Genomic DNA, 22883 nt, shown 5'->3' with positions numbered 1-22883 from the left:
TAGTTAATGTTCCATATCTTCTTTGGCTAAAGGTCGAGGACGTTATACAGGGTGTTCTACAAGCTCTATGACAAACTTTGACATATGATAGCTGTGATTATTCTGAACATTTTTTTTTCCTATGAACATATATTCGATTCGTTTTTGTTTATAAGATACAAGCATTTGGAAAATCATATTTTTATGTTCAAATCATAATAATATAATATATATAATATAATACAATTAGAATATGGGAATGGATGAAAAAATTTTCTGATCTTCTCTTTTATTCCATCATTCTAATTGTACGATATATTGGGAGTTAAATTACTTTGAGTATAATATAATATATATAAATAAATATATGGCAACATGGCGAAAGTTGATGAGTACGTTTCGGAATTGCTCCGTCTTAAAAAAGATCAATTAGTTGATATACTGGTGAATAGAAGAGTACCTGAAGTAATAAATATGAGTGAAAGCCTCAGAGACTATATTCTGAGAGGTTTCTGTGATTGTTCAACTGATTCAACTGAAAATTTGGCCACCAACCTCGAAATTGATAGCGCGAAATCGCTTGAGAATAAGTTGGAACTCGCTACTTTGGAGGTAAGCTACCTGAAACAGGCATTGTATCGTCAAGAAAAGATTATTGAGGACAAAGAATACATCATAAAGTTATTGAGCACACCTACAAAAAATGACAACAACAACAGTCGATCCAAGACCCACGAAGGAAAGAAATCCGACGTTGCCAATGTGACAACTTCTACGGGCGGTCTAATTAAAAATAATGATTCGATAATTTCGGACGGGATTATGGTTAGAAAAGAAGCTATGTCATCTGAGACTTCCCTGCTCAGATTGAAGGAGTCTCAACACTTGGTGGCTCCTGTAGCTGGAGGATCTGCTGGTTTACCGGATGATGAGAAGAAGGAATGGACTACAGTTGTTCGAAAAGGAAAGCAAAAATACTCTGCCAACTCGGCGAAAATAGTTCACTATGGAAAGAAAGCAGTTGACCAGAATGTGCCGATACAGGGTGCTATCCGGAGGCGCTGGATTTATGTTGGGAGAATTGCGGGAAAATCAGTTTCTGAAATGGATATAAAATCTTTTTTGGTGGGTGTACCTGGAAGTGATCAGATAATTGTGAAGAAACTAAACACAGTTGGCCAAAACTCTGCTTTTAGTATTGGTCTCCCATCAAAGGAAGCTCTTGATGAGGTCTTCAGCGATTCTTTTTGGCCGGAAGGTATAGTCTTGAGGGAATTTTCCTTTGATAAACAATTTTTTCAGAAGTCCAGAGAGAATCAATTGATGGCATAGTATCGGAGCATTGTGCTGCAAAGCGTCATTTCTGCCTTCTCCTTCAGAATGTCCCGTCTCTGGGTACTGCTCTCAATAAGCTGCACTTGATGGCTCTGGAAGAGGGTGCAGACATAGTGGCGATAACTGAGCATTGGAAATCCAAAGATGAACTCGAAGCCGGCATGTTGGAGGGTTACAAGCTTGTTTCAAGTTTTTGCCATTTGAAAGGAAGACATGGTGGAACTGCAATTTACTGCAAGAAAGATCTGAAGTGTACTGATAGGCAAGATTATAATTCACTAAGTATTCCTAATGTCATTGAATGTTGTGCTGCCAGTTTGTATATGGAAAACTGTAAAATGCTTATTATTTGTATCTAATACCCCGCCATTAGCCGATGTTGTACAGTTCCTCGAATGCCTAAGAGAAATTTTTGAGCGTTGCTTGTCGGAGACATCTGACTATATTCTGGTAGGAGATTTTAACCTAGATATTCTGTCTTCTTCTTCTGATGTTAGAGAATTTCTGTCTTTGTTGGAGAATTTCAATGTCAGAATTACAAATTTTAAGCCAACACGTCCTGTGTCTGGCTCTTGTATAGACAATGTGTTCACCTCCCTTAGCGGTAATACTAATGTAGTTGAGTACCACATCTCAGATCATTCAGGATTGAAGTTTACCTCCACATTGATTTGCGGTGACAAAATGAAGAATAAATTTGTAAAGAAAAGAATTATAAATGACAAATCAATTGAGAGGTTTTTACGGGAACTGTCACTGATGGAATGGGATGATGTTTACGGCAGCAAACTTGATCCTAGTCAACTTTGGAATGTTTTCCACCAACGTTTTTCGGAAATTTTTGGGCTGTGTTTTCCTAAAGTTGCTATTCGACTGGTTTCTCCTGGTGTTTTTAGACAAACTCCCGAAATTAAAAAACTGAAAGATACCCTAGACAAACTTTATGTTATATCATTCTGTAAACCAGAATTAAGGGATGTCTATAGGTCCACTAAAAGGAGATATGATTCTCTTTTGACCACAACGAAAAGAGAATATTTCAACGAGATTATTGTAAATTCTGAAAATAAATCCAAAGCTTCGTGGAGGATTATTAACTCTCTAACCAAGAATAAAGTTCATAACGAGGTATCTCTTGGTCAAAGCGACCACTCAGCTCTGGCAAATCGGTTCAATACATTTTTTGCAAATATTCCAGTTAAATTAACTGAAGGTTTAACCAGATCTATTATCCCTAATTCTCAGAGCAAACTTGATAATTCTTTTTTCATGTTTGATATTACGCAGGACGAAATTGTACAAGTTGTGAAATCTTTGAAAACCAATACATCATGGGGCCATGATGAGATACCGATGAAAGTGATAAAAGCATCGATAGACTTTATCATTGAACCATTAACTTTTATAATCAATCGTTCTTTCACGGAGGGTATTTTTCCGGATAATCTGAAGATTACTATAGTCAAACCCCTACATAAAAAAGGTAGCAAAAATGACCTTAACAACTATAGGCCCATAAGCATCCTCTCTTCATTTTCTAAAGTTTTTGAAAAGATTTTAAGCAATAGAATGTCCAATTTTTTTCGTAAATTCAATGTTATTTCTGGATGTCAACATGGTTTTGTTAAAAATAAAAATATTGAAACCGCTATTTTTGAGCCCATAAATGAGATTGTTCTTGCTCTGGAGCAAGGACAAATTCCTATGGCACTGTTTTTGGACCTTTCGAAGGCTTTCGACTGTGTTGATCATCGAAAGCTTTTGGAAGTACTCGATAATTGTGGTATCAGAGATAGTCAACTCAAACTCATAGAGAGCTATTTGAAGTCCAGAAAACAACGGGTAGTTCTGGAGGCTGATGGTGAAACCTTTGTCTCGGATGAAATTGAAACAATTTTAGGACTCCCTCAGGGTAGTATTGTTGGTCCTCTATTGTTCATAATTTATGTTAATTCTCTACCTAAGGCGATCAAAAGTGAATGTGAACCTCTAATTGAGAGGATGATGAAGAGTATACCCTCATCTCGGACTGAAGTAAAATCACCAGCTGTTTTGACTAAAAGCATTGAAACAAATCATGCTCTTTCAGTTAAGTCTACAATGCCGTCCCGGGATACTACCTCAATGAGATTATTTGCAGATGATACAAATATTTTGACCCGATCGTCATATATTCCATACGCTGTTGATGTTTGCAATATTGTGGTTAACTCGGTAAAAACTTGGTTATGTAATTATAATCTTGTCCTAAACATTGAGAAGACTAAATGTATGATTTTTCATAGTGATAATTCCAAATTAGATTTTCCTGAAACTGTGGATATTCTTGATAGCTGTGTTGTGGTTGAAGATAATGTGAAATTTTTGGGTATAGTTCTTGATAGTCAATTAAAGTGGGGACCTCATACAGAACAACTTAAGACCAGATTAAGCTCTGCATGTTACACATTATTTATGTTAAGAGGTCAAGTGAATCTCGATGTGCTCAAACTTGTCTATTTTGCAAATTTTCATTCCATACTTTCATATGGAATAATTTTTTGGGGTAGTTCATCAAATGTGGAAAATATTTTCGTTGTTCAAAAAAGGGCATTGCGTACTATGTTACGTTTGGGTTATAGAGAATCATGTAGAGGAAATTTTGAAAAAAATAAGATACTCACTGTCTATGGATTATATGTATATAGGCTCTTACTTTTTTTTTAGAAAACGAATTCATTATTTTGAGGATTACAAAAATGTTAATAACACCAGAAGAATGTTTCCTTATAATGTACCTATTCATAGGACAATACTAAGGGAGAGAACTGTTGAATGTATGGCAATATCTATGTACAATGCTCTACCAAAAACTATTAGAATGATCACTTGCGATAAGGATTTTAAGAAATCTTTATATTGTTTTATTTTGAAATCAGAGCCATACAGTTTATCTGAATTCATTTCGTACTGTAGGAGATAGGAATGTTAATATTTTGTCTGTTTGATTCCTGTTCAATATGTTTTTTGACTTATTCCATTTTTATATCTTATTTGGTGTAATTTCTTGGAATTAATAAACATATTATTATTATTATTATAATCAATGGAAATTTTGGGACTATAAAAATTGTTCAAAGTGTCCACCTTCGGCTTGAATGCATATCGACTAACTAAAGATGCCGTTACTCGGCGGATAAGATTTGGGTCGTTTCGTATTTGGTTTGAAGCATCTTGAATTCTATCAAGTAATTGTTAAGGAGATTAGATTTCAATATGATAAGCAAGCTGCTTCATATGATCAAATGAATAAAAATCTAAGGGATTTAGATAAGGTGAACGAGATGGCCATTGTATTGGTACTCCTTGACCTAAAAATTTATTCGGGAAATGATCATTCAGCCAACTGACTTTTTGTCTCCCTCTATGTGGTGATGCACCATCTTGCTGATACCACATATTTCTAACAACGTTGAGCTCTAAGTTATCAATGAAGTCAAATGGGTTGTGCTCCAAAGAATTTGTATACAAATCTGCATTCAAACGATCATTTATAACATGAAAACAATGAAATATTGCTGACATCGTCTTTGCCTAATGACATATGGATTCAGCAGTGCCCATACATGTTCATTATGGTTATTGTTGAGACCATCCTCAGTGAAACAAGTGTCAAATAATTAAGTAAAATAACGTCAATTACCATATCAACCGATATTTTCTGCCGGCCTACTTAATCAAAAAATGAAAAAAAAAACTTTTTCAAATGCTTGTAGCTACTAAAGGAAAACGAATCGGACCTATGTTCAAAGAAAAAAAAATGTTCAGAATAAGCACAGCTACCATCTGCCAAAGTTTGTCATAGAGCTTGTAGAGCACACTGTATATATCAGATGTTGAATCAAAAAAATCCACTCAACAACGAAATGCATCTGATGCAGTAGTAGCGAAAGAATTAATGGATAATTACAAGAATATTGAATTCTTCAACAAAAATTATCTTGTGTTAATGGAAGTCATAATATCTAAAGGGAGCTATAAGGCAATATGAAGTTCACCATTGAACAAAACTATCATATAAACTAGCAATTGACAGGACAATTGGCTCAAACTTATGACTGTTCATCTTAATAGTTCAATAATAATAATATATTTATTGATCTCTTCACACATTCCTATATTCGCAATATAGGAACAAATCACATGAAAAATAGAAAAATTAAATTTCTGGAACTTATAACCCAAAGTGCATATCAAGGGAGATATATTCTTCCAAAGTTGATAAAATTTAAAAAAATTTTCCGCATAACATCTAAACGGTGAATGCCACCAGGTTGAAATTTCGTATGTTCTTGAAAAACATTTTTTTATTACAATTCTACATGTCTGATATTATTATGAAGGCTGCTTTTAAAGGGCGAGTCATGATTTTTTTGGGACTTCTTTCGTTGTATTCGTTTTGGTGAAAAAAATCGAAGCATTCGATGGAGCGAAGAAAATTACATGAGAAAGAAACTCTATCCAAATACAAAAAATGAAACCGTTTTCGAGATATTCGAGTTTTTGTAGTCACATGTAGATTCATTCATCGCGAGATTCATCGATAACGATATTTTAGCAAGCCATGAACAATTCTGTTCTTAATTTTGTTGATGATCATTATTGGTTGAATTTTTTAGATTCTTGATATATGGTTATTCATTGTGTGATTTTTACGAAATATTTGCTTTCTAGTTGGAATTATGACAATTTCTACAATCTGGTGTCTTATTTTACATTAATCAGTGAAAAGTAGTATACCGTGTTTTCATAGAATTGTTATTCGTCAAATAATTTTATCTGAAAGCACCGAAATAAGGTATCCATCAGATAGGAAATGATTTGATATTTGACAGATACTCATTGACATTGAATAAAATTTATTCGAAGGTCAAAGTAGCGGGCCTAAGAATAAGACTTATCTATCGAATAAATTGAGTTATTCGCAAGTACCGGGCCTAAAACGAATACAACGAAAGAAGTTGTCCGAAAAACTTTCCCTCTAAATACATCCTTATACCAATATCAGAAATGTAGAAGTGTAATAAAATAATGTCTTTTAACATTTAACGAAATTTCAATCTGGTGGCATTCACCGTTTAGAAGTCATGCGGAGAATTTTTTTGATTTTATCAACACCAATAGAAGGAAATTATTTGTCATCTTCTTCATTCACAATCTTTCTGATTGTAGAAACATTCAACTTAAATATAAGTCGTTAATAGCAGATGAAACAAAATGTAATTTTCTTAAATTGAAAATTTGCCCTACATCCTAAAACGCACATCCTCGTTTTTTTTTTTCAATCACTTTCAGGATTTCAGTACCTAATATTAATTAATATTAATTGTGACAATACTGGCACCGTCGTTATGACATTAACGACATTTTATTAGTGCCAGCCTCACACCGGCACCGTTCACCGTTGTAGTTACAAAAATCCAGGTATTCCTTGCAGGATTCTTGAGCGATATTTCCGTTGTAATAAGACCACATAATGAGTCCATCTAACAGGGAATCCCACCATCAAATTCTCTGTTTCGAATTCACACTATTGACACAATTCGAACACTTTATTATCAGCAAGAATGGTGTCATCATACGAAAACTAACAGAACCGCGGAATTTTTTCGTAATGAATGAAAATGTCACCTCCTCACATAGGAGCCTTTATAAATGGCAAACAGAAAATACGAACGTTCCGAAAATACATCAATCATCTTTTATCCCCGCAAGATCCCACCTCGAAAGGAAATCACCTTGATATTTACTCATCCTCAAATGCGAAAACTCCCATCATATATCAAACGCCAGGCACTCCACTGTTCCTTCAAAATCAAAGAAATTACACTTGTCATGTCAATCATTATTTCCCTCGAGGCTTTTTCCACGGCGATGAGAAAATCCGGTAAAGAACGCTGTAACTTTTTACTTCAGAACCAAAATGAATATGATACATTAAAAAACACAGGAACTTAACTTCGAAAAAGGCCGCACAGAAAGATCTACATCTAGAAGTCGAGGAGTTTTGCGGAATTCAATCAGTTTGTAAAACGTGAAACGAGGTTTTTGTTGACATTACATTTTATTATATTTATTATAAGTCGCAACACTCTGATACTGTCTTAGGTTGCTGAAAGATGATGAACAAGAGATTGAAAAGTTAGAATAAAAAAAAATCCTCCGATTTCCAAAAAACATTGGATAACTTTTTTCAGCGACAAGCGTTTACACTTCCTGGAATAAGGTAGGTGCAGGAAAGAAGGCCTAGCTAAGGGTGATTTGGAATAACTCTAAAACTATGAACTACAATCACCCAATTTTATTGTTAATTAAACTTAAACATCAAATATTCTCAAATAAAAACAAAAAATGGCAAAAATTATTTTTATAACCTACACGTAGGACGTCAAGTCCCACAATCAAGAGATTTCGTTTCGTCCTACTCGGAATTCCAAACTCGATTATTTTATAGGTACCAAGACCAAGACCAAAATTATAATATTTATTTGATTAGTGAATTTGTGGAACCATATCTCTGGTGGTAATACCGAAACCTCTATTGTTAATTTTTATAAGAAAAATCCTATATGCTCGGATCAGTTTATTTTCAGGCTTGTAGATGAAGAAACCATTCTTGAATATCTGAGAAAAATCAAGAACGGTGCTGCAGGTTGTGATAAAATCCCAATTTCCTTTATTAAAATTTGCTGTCCTTATATACTTCCTTTCATAGTGATGTTTTAAATTCCATCTTGTTAAGTTCTAAATTTTCCAGTTCGTGTGCTCAGGTCACCCTCATTCCAGAATGTAACAAGCCTATGTGGCTTGCAGATTTTAGACCGATTAGTATGTTATCTGGTTTGTCGAAATTAATGGAAAAAATAATGGCGGCTCAACTTGAAGAGTATCTAGAATCAAAAACTATTATTCCTGATGTTCAGTCGGGTTTCAGACCGGGCTATAGCACTACCTGTACTCTTTTGGGTGCTACCGATGATATTCTTGGGTCAATTGATGAATTTAGATGTGCTGCTCTACTCTTACTTGATTTCAAGGCTTTTGACACGGTTGGACATGATATTCTTCTTGATATACTGAGGTCTTGTGGAGTGTGTGGGGAAGCACTTCGTCTGTTCGTGTCTTATCTGAGTGGTCGTTCGCAAAATGTGAAATTGGGTACTGGAATTTCAAATGCCAAAAGCGTATTAAATGGAGTCCCTCAAGGATCAGTTCTTGGGCCACTGCTTTTCATATTGTAGGTATACCAGCCAATTTGTGAAGTTCATTCATCACCTCAGGGTGCATATGTATGCGGATGAAATTCAGCACTTCATCGATTTTTCAGCTGACGAATTGAATAACACAGCCATCGGACTCAATGAGGACTTTCATCGGCTATGGAATATTGCTGGAAGACATGGCCTGTCTTTGAATCCCAAAAAATCATTTGCTCTGGTTTTCGGTTCCAAAAACAACAAACAGCTCGTTAAGGAAAACCTCAGACCAACTGTAGCGAACAATGTTATCGGGTTGGTTGATAGTGCACGAAATTTAGGGTTGATTCTGGATGATTCGCTGAGGTTTTTCGAGCATGTGGGGGGGTACTGTTCGGAGAGCTTATGAAACTTTAAGAGCGTTATATCCGCACAGATCTTATTTACCTATCTATACCAAAAAACTTCTGTGTGAAGGTCTGGTCTTATTTGATTTCAGTTACTGCTCTGCTGTGTACAGTTTTTCTTTGGATCAGGACTCTCTCGGTCGAATTCAACGTGTCCAGAACAACCATATAAGGTTTATTTTCGGTATTAGAAAATTTGATCATGTATCCCATAAGTTAGTTGAGTTGAGTTGACTTCCTATGAGACTTCGTTTTAAGTCACATGCTCTTTGTACATTCCATAAAATAATTGTGAATAGGAAACCACTTGTAACTGGGTTTTCCTCGGTGGACTCGAGCGCCAGCTATTCTTTAAGGGAGAATAGCAAACCTACCCTGGCAGCTACTAGCCGGAGACAGGGTTCCCTTGTGTCTAGGGTGTTAGCGACGCACAATGATAGGCAGAATCAACGTTTACAACTTTTATTTGTCGATTCGAAAAAAAAGGGGAACACAACTAGTACTATTACAAAATTCAGTGACTCGAAATCGGTGAGATTTACAGGGCAAAAACTAACGGAATAACACTGGATCCGATCTCAACGGTATACGGGGGTTAACGGAGTTGTTCGCCAGCCAGAACCTGAGACGTACACTTGACGGACAGATATTGGACTTCAGCCGGGTTAGGGGATAAAAGACAGCACAGAAATACGACGGCTCACCTTCAGGCTCGTTCAGCACTCCCCGGGCGTCCGCACCAGCAGAATGCCTCCCTAACCGTAAAGGTGAACACCGGAACGGGGTAAAAAGACGGGAACTGGGGAAAGGGTGCGTCACCCCAAAGTGTCCTCGGTACCCCCTGGGCGTCCGCACCTGCAGGGTACTTTAATGACAGTAGGGGTGAACTAGATAAGACGGGAAATTTCGGGAAAGGGTGAGCCACCCCAAAGTGTCCTCGGTACCCCCTGGGCGTACGCACCTGCAGGGTACTTTAATGACAGTAGGGGCGGAACTCAGACTCGGGTATGAGAGACGGAAAACTGAAGTTCCAACATTAAAAAAAAAATATAACGGCGTGTCGTCTTACCTTTGGCTTGGCCACTTGCACTCGCGAAACAGAAAGTAATTCGCCCTAACGGCGGTGAATGAGGAAAAAGCAAAAAAAAAGAATTTGAACTCTAATATAAAGAAACAAAAAAAATCTTCTGAAAAATTCCGGCGGACGGCACTAATGATCGTAATTAGCAAGTCGACAGTCAGGAAATCTTAAGTGAAAAGCGTAAGTCGCAAGTGAAGTGGCCTGCGGGGGAACATCTGATTTTATACCCACAGGGGGGGTGCGGAAATCAGATGTGCCCGACAGTCGAAATTCGGTAATTTTGCGTCGATGAAAACGTCTTAATTTCGACTTATCTGTGCTAGCGAACAAAAAACTCGGTTATCTTCCAATTCAGGATGTTTTATACGGTGCGACATCGTTTTTAGGAAATAAAAACGGAATAAAAACGGTGCGGTATGTTTACAATTCCGAACGATGTCGGAATCCTGAATTGGAAATTCGAAAAGATTTCTCGGAAATTAATTCGAAACAAAATTATTTAAAAAGGAAAACTAAAATAATTATTCTAAAGGGAATGAGGAATGAGGGAATAGGTTGGAAAACCCATTTTCTCATTACACACTTTATTTCTTCCATAAGTTGTAATACAGAACTGATGTAAAAAATGTTTACATTAGACATAGAGGTTTGCTCAATGTCCTCACCATCGAACCTCCACCTTTCAGAGGAGTTTTAGATACAACATCTATAAATTGTACAACGGGATTCCTTATGAGTTTAAACATTTTAAAGATAGTAAATTTAAGAATAAAATCAGAGAATACTTGCTCAGTGTAGACGGTGGCACTTCAACTCAACAAAACACATCTTGTAATTCCCCCCCAATAAAAACGAAATGAAAGTAACTGATTCTAAAACACCTAAAACTACCCCGTAAATAAAATATAGCAATTTTTATTTGACGTCCTTTCGTTACCCAAGGCTTCGTTTTCCTACAGCATATCTTCATCTGAACTATTTTTGTACTCTTTTAAACTGATTTGAGTTCAGCTATGAATCTGATCTATGAGTCCTCGACTTCGTTCGGTGCTATCAAAATAATGCCAATTAATGCTGCTCAGTATCCCCCTCACTTTATACCATAATCTGCATTTTCTCACTTTCTCATAATCTGTCTCTACACGAGTCGTACACCGGGATGAAATACATGAGAAGAGTGTTTTAATCGGTATCCGCACAGCACCAATCTATGCTGCGTTCCTATATAGGCTAAACAGCTAAGGGTGACCGGCCACCGAATGCGAAGTTGAGCGAAGCTGAGCTTTTTCAATGCTAAATCACGAGCTACGTCACTCGATTCGTAGCTTGTCGATTATATTAGTACTGAAAATGCTCAGCTTCGCTCAACTTCGCATTCGGTGGCCGGTCACCCTAATGCTGAAGTCAGGATTCTCACATCTTAAATTTGGCTAGGGTGTACGCTTCTGTTTGTGATCACATAGTCAATCATAGGTTTCTGGCCCCTTGTATTGAAAGGAGTGCATTTGAGTATGTTGTTCTTTGTCATCGAATAATGTGTTGTTGATTCTGAGATCATTATGTGAGCAGACTATGCATGTCCCCTGGTATCCCCTGTTACGAATTCAGATGTTGAAATAACCCATTATGAAAATCTTGTCGTTCTTGGGTAGAATGTTGAGCATCTCATCAAAAAATTGCTCTCGTTCCTCCTATACACTTATGAATTGGTGTTTTTCATTCAACATTTTCATTGTTATGTGCATTATATTCTTGTTCACTCTCCCACTCTTTACACTATCCCTTCAAATCGCTTTCATTTCTTCTCAAAAATATTTTAACGAACGGAATTCGTGTGACACCCTGTATACGACTCGCATTGGTTCATTGAACGAATGCAGCAATTTTCTTCTCTAGAAACAACATCAACGAAAGGAGATATCTGGCGTTGACGGAGCCGATAGAAAACGAACAAAGGAGAAAATCCTATTGGAGTATCTACCAATGATGTAATGCGATATATTAGAGCCTTTTAGGGAGTGTGAATGTATTGCCTTTACTCGAACCATTTTCTTTCTGAAGCTGAGTTAAAAGTAGATTGGTACACCTGGCAGGCGAGGTAAAATCTTTGATGTTTTAATGGATCCATCTACATCGAAGCCGGTCTGGTTCGAAAATTTCCTGTGCGCTGTTATGAATTTATTATATTATCATCTTTTTCTCAGTCCATGAATTCGCACAGATGGGAAAATTGCTCCTTTTTGGGGTAATCTTATCCTTTCCGTTAAATGCGCCAGGCTCCCCTTTTCTTCTGTAAGCGAAATTTTATAATGAAACTCACTTTTGTTTTAGTCTGTGATAGTGATTTCGAAAATTTCACCAAACTTTTATATCTTTGAAGTTAATGTCTGAGACTTGAACCTGTTTCAAGTAGAATCCACTTTTTTTTTGAAAAAATGTTTTCTCTTTTTACCAAGCAGAGTTTTATATTCAAAAGCCAACTATTATTGAATTTTTCTCCTCTGAATTGAAAATAAATTGCAGATTTCAAACATATACATATATTTGTTTGTACTGTTTTCGTCTGAACGAGTTGATTTATGATATTGCGATATTTTCAACAAGATAGTACCTATTCGAAGAATGAATATTCCCAATAATTGTTAAATTGTAGAATTGGTTCAGCTTATTATTATCTTAAAACTGATTGAAAGACTTTTAAGCATAGTGAATATCACGCCATTTACCGAAAAACCAAAATTTCTTGATTATTTTGGGCTACATTTCTAAATATAAATTCAATATGTCTGTACAATTCTCATTCGCAGGAATTTAATGTTCGAGCTTATCATATCAACCTATTTTTTATAGTAATTATTCGTAATTTTTCATTGTGTTTCAATCGATTCGAATAATAATTCTCATTTGTGTTCAATTTCGCTTCATAGTTCGAAATCTAGAAGAAGAAGAAATATTTTCAGTAGTCTAATGAGTTCTATGCCAAATGTGCCTGTAGGCAATTTAATAATAATACGTGTCTTTCGTTGAATAAACGGACTTCACAATGGGTACAATATTATGACCTGTACGTGATATTGAATTAATTCTAATTTTTGAAATTGTTTTATGAAGACTGACTTCGAGAAGATAAAAAAATATCACAAGAGAGTGAACTCTAAACATAACAAAAAAAATGAGGTGTAAGTTATGCACTGACATAATTCTTTTGGTAGTTCAAGGTATCTAAGTTCAGGGGCTAATGAAGTATGTGAAATTTACGAAATCGTCAAAATGTCAATTTTTGCTGTAACTTAAAAAATTAAGCATCGTATTAAGTAAGTAAATGCTTCAGTTACTTTACTTACATTTACTTAGGTTGTTCGTGTTCTCTCTGTGATTCACTATTATTAAGAAGACAACTTTAGACCAACCGAGGAAGTCCTTTGTTATGAAATCCTCAAATGGATGTTGTATAGGTAAATGAGATAAATATTTCGTTATAATTCAATGTTTTTCTAATTCAAGAATGAAAAATAGGTATATACTTAATAATTACAATTGACATATTTATTTTAAGAGTTACCTTCTATACTCATCGATCCCGATGTACCTACCTCTAGAATCTGTTAAACCTACAATGACATTTCATGGCACTTCAGTCGGTAATAAAGAGATCCAATCTGAACATTTGAGTACGATGCAGGGTATATTTTGACCCTACCATAAAACCGACGTAGCATTTACCTTGACATTATTCTCCCACGATACAAATAATTCGAGCAAATGATTCTACCGGATATTTACCTACTGAATTATCGATGCCCTGCTGGAATTGGAAACTGGCTCTGAATCCTCGGCCTGGCTGATCAGAATTCGCCACAAACTCGACGAAAAGCTCCGGACCGGTCGAAAGTACCTCAATTTCTGTGCCTTCGTTGCAGAGGATAGTTATCGCTTGATCCGTTGAGGTTTTTCCGTCGTATACTCTAATGATGTCGGCCCTATTCAGGCAGCTGAAAGCACATAAAAGATTAATGACTTTGGCGACATCCCCGAAATTTCTATCGATAGCAGAAAAATTTTGTCTGGTCGTAGCAAACAAGGTGAGGATGATTGAATGGCGAGAATTGATTTCTCTTTTTTTCAGCAGAAGTGGAAGCAGTGCTCAGTTTATTGATTTAATATTTTTCTGTGTACGGCCGTTGGCTGTGTTTGTGGATGTCTATAAGCGTACCTACTGAATCTCATCTACGTGGAAATTCGACCTATAACCTATTCTTGTAATGTTTTCATATGTTTTTACAATTACAAAATTTTCCTCGTTCTCACATGGATCTGAAGTTCCTGATCGGTTTTTTCAATGTTATTATTTCAATATATTTTTTGTAATTAATGGAATGTCCCTATCTTATCCTGATTTTGTTGATTTTATGTCGTCAAACGCAAACTTACCATTTCGGTCTTAGTGGTCTCACTGTGATGACAGAAATTTACTGTCCTGCGTGTACAAGTGAATATTTCACCGTTTTACATACAAGAAGGCATAAAATGTCGAAAAATCAATGTGACTGTTTATTAGTCTTTCCGCCAAATACTTCCATTGTGTTTCACTGTAAATGGAGATATAAGGAAGTCTTTTTCTTCGTGAAATTAAATAATCATCTTATTATATCAACAAAAAACTTACCGGATAGGTATTTGAATAAAGTGAAACACAATAAATCTGATCTACTTTCAGGCATTTTTGAATCATTCTGCCTCAGACTTATTGCGGATCATATGTATTTTGAGAAGTAACGTTTAATTTATGATCAGTTATTATCAGTTTACCATTTCCTGATGAGCGATTCATTCTTTCTTAATAATTCTCCTATTTTCCTCCTGAGAATTTTCTATGTGTATATAAAAATAGGGAGAAGAATAATTGTATGTGGAACCATATCGAAAGATGGAAGGAGAAAAAGAATTAGTAATTGTGTATGTGTATGAAAAAAAATTTGGAGTAAATACTCACTGAAACTTCCGTAAACGTGATCCGAAATTACAGCAGTACTGTAACTCTTAGCCATGACAACAAAGCTAAATGAAATAACCTTTTGACCTGCCAAAACTGCAAACTCTTATCCTATGAAAGATACTGGCTTTTCAATGTATGAAAATGATATAATATAATGCCAGCTAGTCATGAACGAGCGTAGAAAATTCCAGAGAAGACGAAACATCCAAACGAAACTGTAGACCGGTTTCGGGATCATTGGCTCTCGTCAGTACAGTGTAGCGCTAAATATGCTAAGCGGAAGATGGTGTCTTTAACGGAACCGGGACGAAGTGTTGAGAAATTACACGACTCTACAAAAAAATTTTTGTTCTTTGTCCTAACGTTTATACTAGGATTTTCCGGTTAATTATGCACAAAAACGAAAAGAAAATAACTTTTTTTGGTATAAAGTTTGCTTTTGTGATAGTTATAGTATTAATAGTCGTTCTTCATTTTTTTTATAATTTTTAATAATTCAAAAAGACCGTCCGATGAGAGTGGGGTGTTTATGTTTACAAGGTGCCGCTAGAGGGCACTCGATTCATAAACAATGATCAGGTGTTGTTTACTAGCCCAGACAAACTTCAAATATCGTCAAGAAAGTGTAAATACGATGCTGATGCATTTTGTTTTATATGTGGTCAATTTATTATAATTCGTGACGTGAAATACGAATTAAAGTCATCTCACGTTTTCTCTGAAGCCTATAAAGCATATTTTGACTTTCCTGTTTGGAATCAAGACAAGCCATGGTCTCCACATTTTGCTTGTTTTCATTGTAAATGCTATCGTTGAATCAGTCTCCTAAACACAGAAGCAAACTTTTTCATGCCATATATTTTTTTTTTCGTCTAACTAGGATCTAAACTATCGAAATTTTATGCTTTGCAGTCAAAGCCAAATTTGGTGTTGACCCGTGTTGTTATCAGCTCCATGCGCCACCTGCCGCAAAGAGTGAACCAAACCTCGCTTTCTATGGACATTTGATTTTGCCTGATTAGGTAACTAATCTAGGGTAGTAGATTATATTATAAACTCGAATGTTTGTATGGATGTGCCGATGTTTGTTAGTCTTTCACTAAAAAACTACCGGATGAATTTCAATGAAACTTTACAGTGTTAAAATACATTCATTGCTATACAGGGTGAGTCTTCGACTCGTACAAATATTTTTAACAGTCAAAAGGAACACTTTTTTTTCTGAATCGGCACGGTTTGAAAAATACAATACACTCTGTTGAAAAACCATAAATAAATCTCACAAATGGTTTTATCGAATGAAATAAATTTCGTAATATAGTTTTTCATTTATTTGATATACCAAAAATAAGAACCCAACTGAGTTGAACACTATCTGATGAAATATTTGAACCTTTTGTTGAATAGAAGTACCTATTCTTTATATTTTCTCGTATAATGCGCCGTATTTGAGGGATTTTATGTTCGAAAATAAAAAATATCTCTGAAATACGAAAAACTGGGTACTTTGACCGAATATAACTCTATTTAAAAGATCCACAGATGTGTATTGTCATTCCATAGATTTAACTATTTATTCTGAAGGTAAATTTGTTTTTCCAGGGTTGGCACAGCTCATTTTGAGAAACTGAAATGGCTATATCTTTTCATCAAGGCCGAATCGGAAAAAATGGTAAAGGATAAAAGTGTTTCTTTTGAATTCAAGAATGTACTGTTAAAATGTTTGTACGAGTCAAAGATTCACCCCGTTTAATGAAGTGATGTCGAAAAATAGAATTGTTTCAATTCGTTCAAACCATTGATATCAGGTTTTTCATTGCCCACAATGGGTGAACTATAACAGATAGAGAAAAATGTTCAATTTTGTAGAGCTCAAAAAGTTCTATAAAGAAGTTCGCGATGGCATATGTCTTACTTTCGCGTATACCCCACGACAACCAATTTCAACATTTTTAAGTCGATCCAAAATAATATTTCATACATGCGTTGCATGTACATTATTGTGATTGGAGATAACAGAAATCTTAACCACTAGTGACTTGAATAATCAATCTCTCAACGTATTTCAATATTTAGTAACATCACGATTGAAGAAACTTTCTCGAACGATCGATTTTTTAAATTTCTGAACTCGATCAATATCCATCAACCAATAAAACATCAAAAAATGGAAAAATTCTCGTTAATTTAGTGTGAGTTTCAGAGGTTGCTAACAATATTTTGACAAATGTCGATCAGATATTTGGTGGATTTTCAGAGATTAATCCATCCAGTGTCCTTCCAAAAATCCTTCCATCAATACTGAAAATATTAGTATGGTATTTACTAACGTGAGGTTGAATGCTTGTAAACAATATCTTCAGATAGTACGTCATCGTCCACGCATTAACTTAATCCGGGCCTCAGTAACCGAAATTACCAGTTATCGGTCCAAAATGATTAGAAATAGATTACCTTTCGTACAAAGGATATCAGAAACCAGGCATGAGTGCGATAACTTTGGCAAGTAGCTCATTCGATAGGTTATTTCATGTTAAAGCAGTAACAGGGAAAACATACAGGGTGTATATTTTAGACACGATAAAACAAAGTTTTGTACAATTTCAAGTTGATAATTGGGGATTGATCAACTTGGAAGCAGTTGAAAAGTGTACCAAACTTGAAAATATTTATGGAGAATCATCGATGCTATTTATTCATGGCATCGTATTCTTCAGAATACAAATTTCTTTGCAGAGACATAATCACCCTGTAGCTCTGTTATGAGTAGACTTTCCCAACAGTTGTAAGTCAGATTAAGGTTTCTCTTGTTGAGCTTTCAACCTGTATACACCCTGTATAACTGTTTTTCGACAATTTAGGTGCTCGCAGACTGGAAAATTAATTCAGCTTTCGAATTAGTAAAACCCAGTTTCGTGAAGGTCAAGACTACAATAAAGAAGTTCACATTAAAATATTTAATTATTACATCTGAATTTCTTCAAGTCAAATATTATACCTAAACTGCAGGTTGCAACTGTTGGAGGTATACTGTAGGAGGTCGAATGCCGATATGATGCTGAGTTGGATGGAAACGGGTCTTCTTTTTACGTGTGCCCTCCGGCCAGAGGATAATGATAAAAGCAGAATGCTCAAAGGTTTCTTGCCAGTTAAAAACCCCAATTGAAATAGCCCGTCTTTTGATGGTCGAAAACGCCATAAATGAAGTGAGCAATAAAATGGATCACAAAATCAATTTGGAGCAGAAAAGTTGCCGCGTTCAAGCAATTCAATTCATGGGGATTCATTTAGAGATGTCATAAATAACGATAAAGGGCCTTGTTCTTCTTGAGTCCCGGATATAAATGCCAAAATTGAACTGACCATCAAGCAATCTCGAATAATATAATTCCATTACTCATATGCAAAAGTTGAATTATAATTTTAATGACTGAATAATATGAAACAAGATTTTTACTCTCACAAAAAATTTACTTTTTCGCTGACCTCTTAATAATAGTTGGTACACGAAATTAGCCGTTAATGAACACTTTTATTGGTTAATTTTCTATTGATGCATAATTCTCATGGGCAATCGAACATAGAAGACTTCATCAGCTATCGAAAATTTTTTTGTATGACGCATTGATTTTTCTTGTATCTAGCGGGTGAATTGAGAAGAGATGATGAGATGAATTGTGAAGGTTGCAGAAAAATTATGATCGTTACGGAGTATGAGAGTAATCAATATAGGTATGTATGTACTACAACTTCTGCTTCCACCAGATCCACACACTCTGATATTGTAGGGAACGATATCAATGTGATTTACTAAAAATGTCACAACTCGAATATGCCCTCTATAGACTTCTCGAGTTTTTCGATCGGCAGAATAAATATCAACATTCCGATATAAACATAGAAAATTTGTAAAGTCTCAAATTCGACTAGGTCTCGTTAGAAAATTTTTTCAATCAAGAATTCTCTTTCAATTCAAAATAAGGTCGACGGAAAAATCTTGTGATCAACTCGTTTATTAATAAGGCGAATAATCATCTCGAACATTAACGTGTGAGCGATCATTAATAGCTGTCATTAAAGAACTAGTTGATGAAAAAACTATTTCATTAGGATTATTCAACAATATAATAAAAATAAATGTAATGCTTAAAAAAACATAATGTATTTGGAGTTCCAGTAGCTGGCGTCAGAAATATACTTAGTTGATCAACTCGACGTTGAGGCTTGTTCAGACTAGGCTAGCGGTTAAGTCACATAGCGAGTAATCCTGAGAATTCATTCGAGTAGAAGAGTATCGGGTGCTTTAGCTACTAAATAACTCGTTACTAGAATAAACTACTAGCCAAGTCTGAACAAGGCTCTAAGCAAGAAAATCTCCAGGAAAACTCTTTTCCATAGAACCAATCATACTTGCAAGACACGACAAGAATAAACTACCGTTTGCTTCCGCACTTATTCTGTAGGCACAAGTCTAGGCATCGACAAAACGAAATGACCGATGACTCTTGTATCACCAAGAAACCCGAGCTTAGACCATACAGTCAATATCATAAACCAAACAGGTTTAGTTGGAATCAAGTGAACAATTAAATTACAGCAAAATATTATTTCAATCAATTATCAACACTTCAACACTTATTGAGAAGCGACACAAACCCATTCAACCATCCTTGTTCATTCGAACCGTGCTCCACGAGTATTTTCGAAACAGAAATTTCTATCTATACTTCATTCAAATTTATTTTAGCAGTCGGTTGGCCATGAATTAATTTTCTCAAGTTTTTGTAACTAGAACGAAGTTAGGTTGGCACTCATGAAATGTCGTTAATGTCATAACGCCGTTGCCACAACTAATTTCAATTTTTATTACGAAAATTCGAAAATGCCGAAAGTGATTGAAAAAAGAGACAGGGTTTCAGAAAGTGCTATTTAGAATTCAGGTCCGCTCATTCAAATAGTTATACCCTGATATTTTAAATAAACAATACGTCAGACGATAGCGAACATATTCAATGTAAGAGAATTTATATACTGTTTCATCTGAATCTAAACGACTTATATATTTGAGCTGAATATTTCCACAATTAAAGAAAGATTGTGAATGAAGAGGATGACAAAGAATTTCCTTCTATTGGGAGACCCAAAAAAGTGGTGGCATTTGAGAATTTTATGTTTGAGTGAATTAATGCGAAAAGTTTACTACAGGATTTTAGATAAATGTCATCGGAGAATAAGTTTCCTGAAATGGATATTTCTATTTTTCATTTGACTTGTCCGATACAATGTAAATTTACTAATAAATACCTAATTATTATTATTACCTCAAAGTATTAAGATGATTAGCCACAAATACGCGCCCTGTTACTTGTTTATTCATGTGAAATTTTTGTTCAACGGTGAAGTTGCATCTTAACTTGAAACTTCTTTCAATTCCTTTTACTTATATTGATGCAAGATGATTTTTGTTGAAGAATTTAACATTCTTGTAATTATCTGTTAATTCCTTCGGGAGATACCCATTCCCAACCACTGCATCATATGCATTTCATCTTCGGGTTAATATTTTTGAAATCTACAAATGATGGAAGCCAAAGAAGATAACGAACATTAACTCTCCTCGAGCTAGTGCATATTATGATATTATACTGATCTCTTGTATTTTCCATGCAAATAACTGGATTTGGTATGCCTTCAAACATTTTGTATAAACTTCAATTATGTTCGTCACATATTTTCCGAAGAGATTCGACATTGTGATAAAATACGTAATAACAGAAACTTTTACGTAGAACGGGCAACATAGTGTTGATTTAAAACCCAAAAATGTATTGACAAGCTTCATAACCCCACATTTTCGTACTATACAGAGTGAAATGTGTCAAATTTCCATGGCCAACCGACTGCTAAAATAAAATTGAATGGAGTATATAGACTTATAATACATGGACTCACTGTCACGTGACTTTTCAGTAGATCAAGAGGTTGGGTGCATTAAAGAGAGAAGAGCTTATGCGTTCTAATCGAATAAGAAAGAGATGAACTGATTCCCTGTGGGTAATGTCAAAATCATATGATGGATATAAGATGTCTAAAAACATGGTGTATGCACTGATTAGATTTTGTTTTTCCCGTTTCGAAAATAACAGATAAGTTTCGTTTTTCCCACTGTAGGTAGCGCTGTTTAGGAATTGACAGTTGTCAATTGATATTTGAAAATAATTTGAATGCATTCCTACGACTTACGAATGTGCTGTATTTATAAGCCATTATTGGTCTGTGAAAATGAATTACTTTCGAGAAAGGTCGTACATCATTCATTTATTGAACATGTCGTTCAGTTTTTTGTATGGACACTCAAGAACTACAGCTAAGAATTCGGTGTTGTTGGACTATCACTCTTTGTTGCTGGAAATTGAGGAAGGGCCAAATCAGATGAACATTCGGGACGGATAGAGCTAACAGTTTTGTGGCAACTTCAGCAATATTTAATCAAAGGAACTGTATTGAAAATACGTAATGTGAATTGTGAGCATGTATTAAGAAACAGAAATATGTTAATCTGTTATTCGAGTCTGTTCTTCAAATATTCTTCACAAGTATAGTGAAATTTGCGTATCTGTCAACTGAATATATTGAATATTTCGACGATCAACTGTGTTTTATTGAAATCATATTGAATTACCTTCCTCACGAAAAAATTTGTCAAACAGAAATTATCTTGAAGAAAAATAGTAAGTACTCTTTCGAATCCTTCGATAGTGTTGAAATATATGCAGATTCGTTTTCACAACAAAAATTCATGTGTGAATCACAAATATTCGTTAACAGCTGAGAAAATAGTCCAGTTCATTTTTTTTGGATTCTTTGATGGATCAGGAACACAGAGATGACTGTAAACTGTGATTGATATCAACGCAAAACAAAATGAAGCGAGGGAGTATCATTAAATTTTCTTTCATAGAACAAGGATAGAAAATGGTGGCGCCGCCACGAAACGAATCTCTTATTTTCGATTTAGTCTAATGTCATTCCGTTCAAAAATTGACGAGTGCATACACCATGTTTTTAGACATCTTATATGGATATAAACAAATATGTGACGCAGACGTTGCCCACAAGGTGTTCATACGTTGACTTCTATTCACATTATTTTCATTCTTGAATGAAACTCACATAATTTTTATATTTTCCATTTCGAAGGAATGTTTGCCTTCTCGAAAGCTTGTGGAACATTTATTATGGAAAATTTTCACAATTTTCACAGACTTTGCCCACAAGGTGTTGATAATTATTCTCATTACATCTATTCTTGAATAAAACTCACATATTTTTTGACACAATTCATTTCGAAGGAATGCTATGGAATTCCTGTGTGTCTTCTCGGAAGCTTGTTGAAAATTTATTGAAGAAAATTTTCGCATAAACTTGTGTTCTATAATATTTTGACAACTTGCCCACAAACTCTCCATCTTATTCAACCTACCGACCTCTCTCTCAAAGTCGGAGTCCATGTTATTATAAGTCTATGGTGAAAACCTTGTTGAATAGTGAATTTATTCGGATACTCTTGGAGATAATATGAACCAAATGATGAATGGATAATAGATTTCGCATAGCTAGAGCAGAGGAAAAAGGCTTTAATCCTTCAGGTTGCTGAATTTCCAGAAGTCTTCAAGCATCTAAAATGAGGTAAGTTTCTTCAATTTCATTCGCGCTGACTGATAATGGAAATCTGAGCTTTAATGCTCTGAAAGGATCTATTTTATCCATAAATCAATAAAAAGCGATTTTTGTTGAATTGGTCTATATTGATGATCTCCCCCACCACCTGCTAAAAGTAACGACTCACT

The 22883-nt window shown here is 35.2% G+C and overlaps 1 protein-coding gene across 1 annotated transcript in view; it reads right to left on the bottom strand.

The window, feature by feature from the left end:
* LOC123314933 (suppressor of lurcher protein 1) overlaps positions 1 to 22883 on the bottom strand; it is a 723759-nt gene that overhangs the window by 204441 nt on the left and 496435 nt on the right. Inside the window, exon 7 of the mRNA XM_044900400.1 lies at positions 13821 to 14029. Coding sequence (XP_044756335.1) covers positions 13821 to 14029 — 209 coding nt within the window. The remainder of the gene's footprint in view (positions 1 to 13820; positions 14030 to 22883) is intronic.

Source organism: Coccinella septempunctata, chromosome 6, assembly GCF_907165205.1.
Source record: "Coccinella septempunctata chromosome 6, icCocSept1.1, whole genome shotgun sequence".
Taxonomy (NCBI): Eukaryota; Metazoa; Arthropoda; class Insecta; order Coleoptera; family Coccinellidae; genus Coccinella; species Coccinella septempunctata.
Note: the sequence above shows the minus strand (reverse complement) of the source record. Positions and strands in the feature narration are given on the sequence as shown.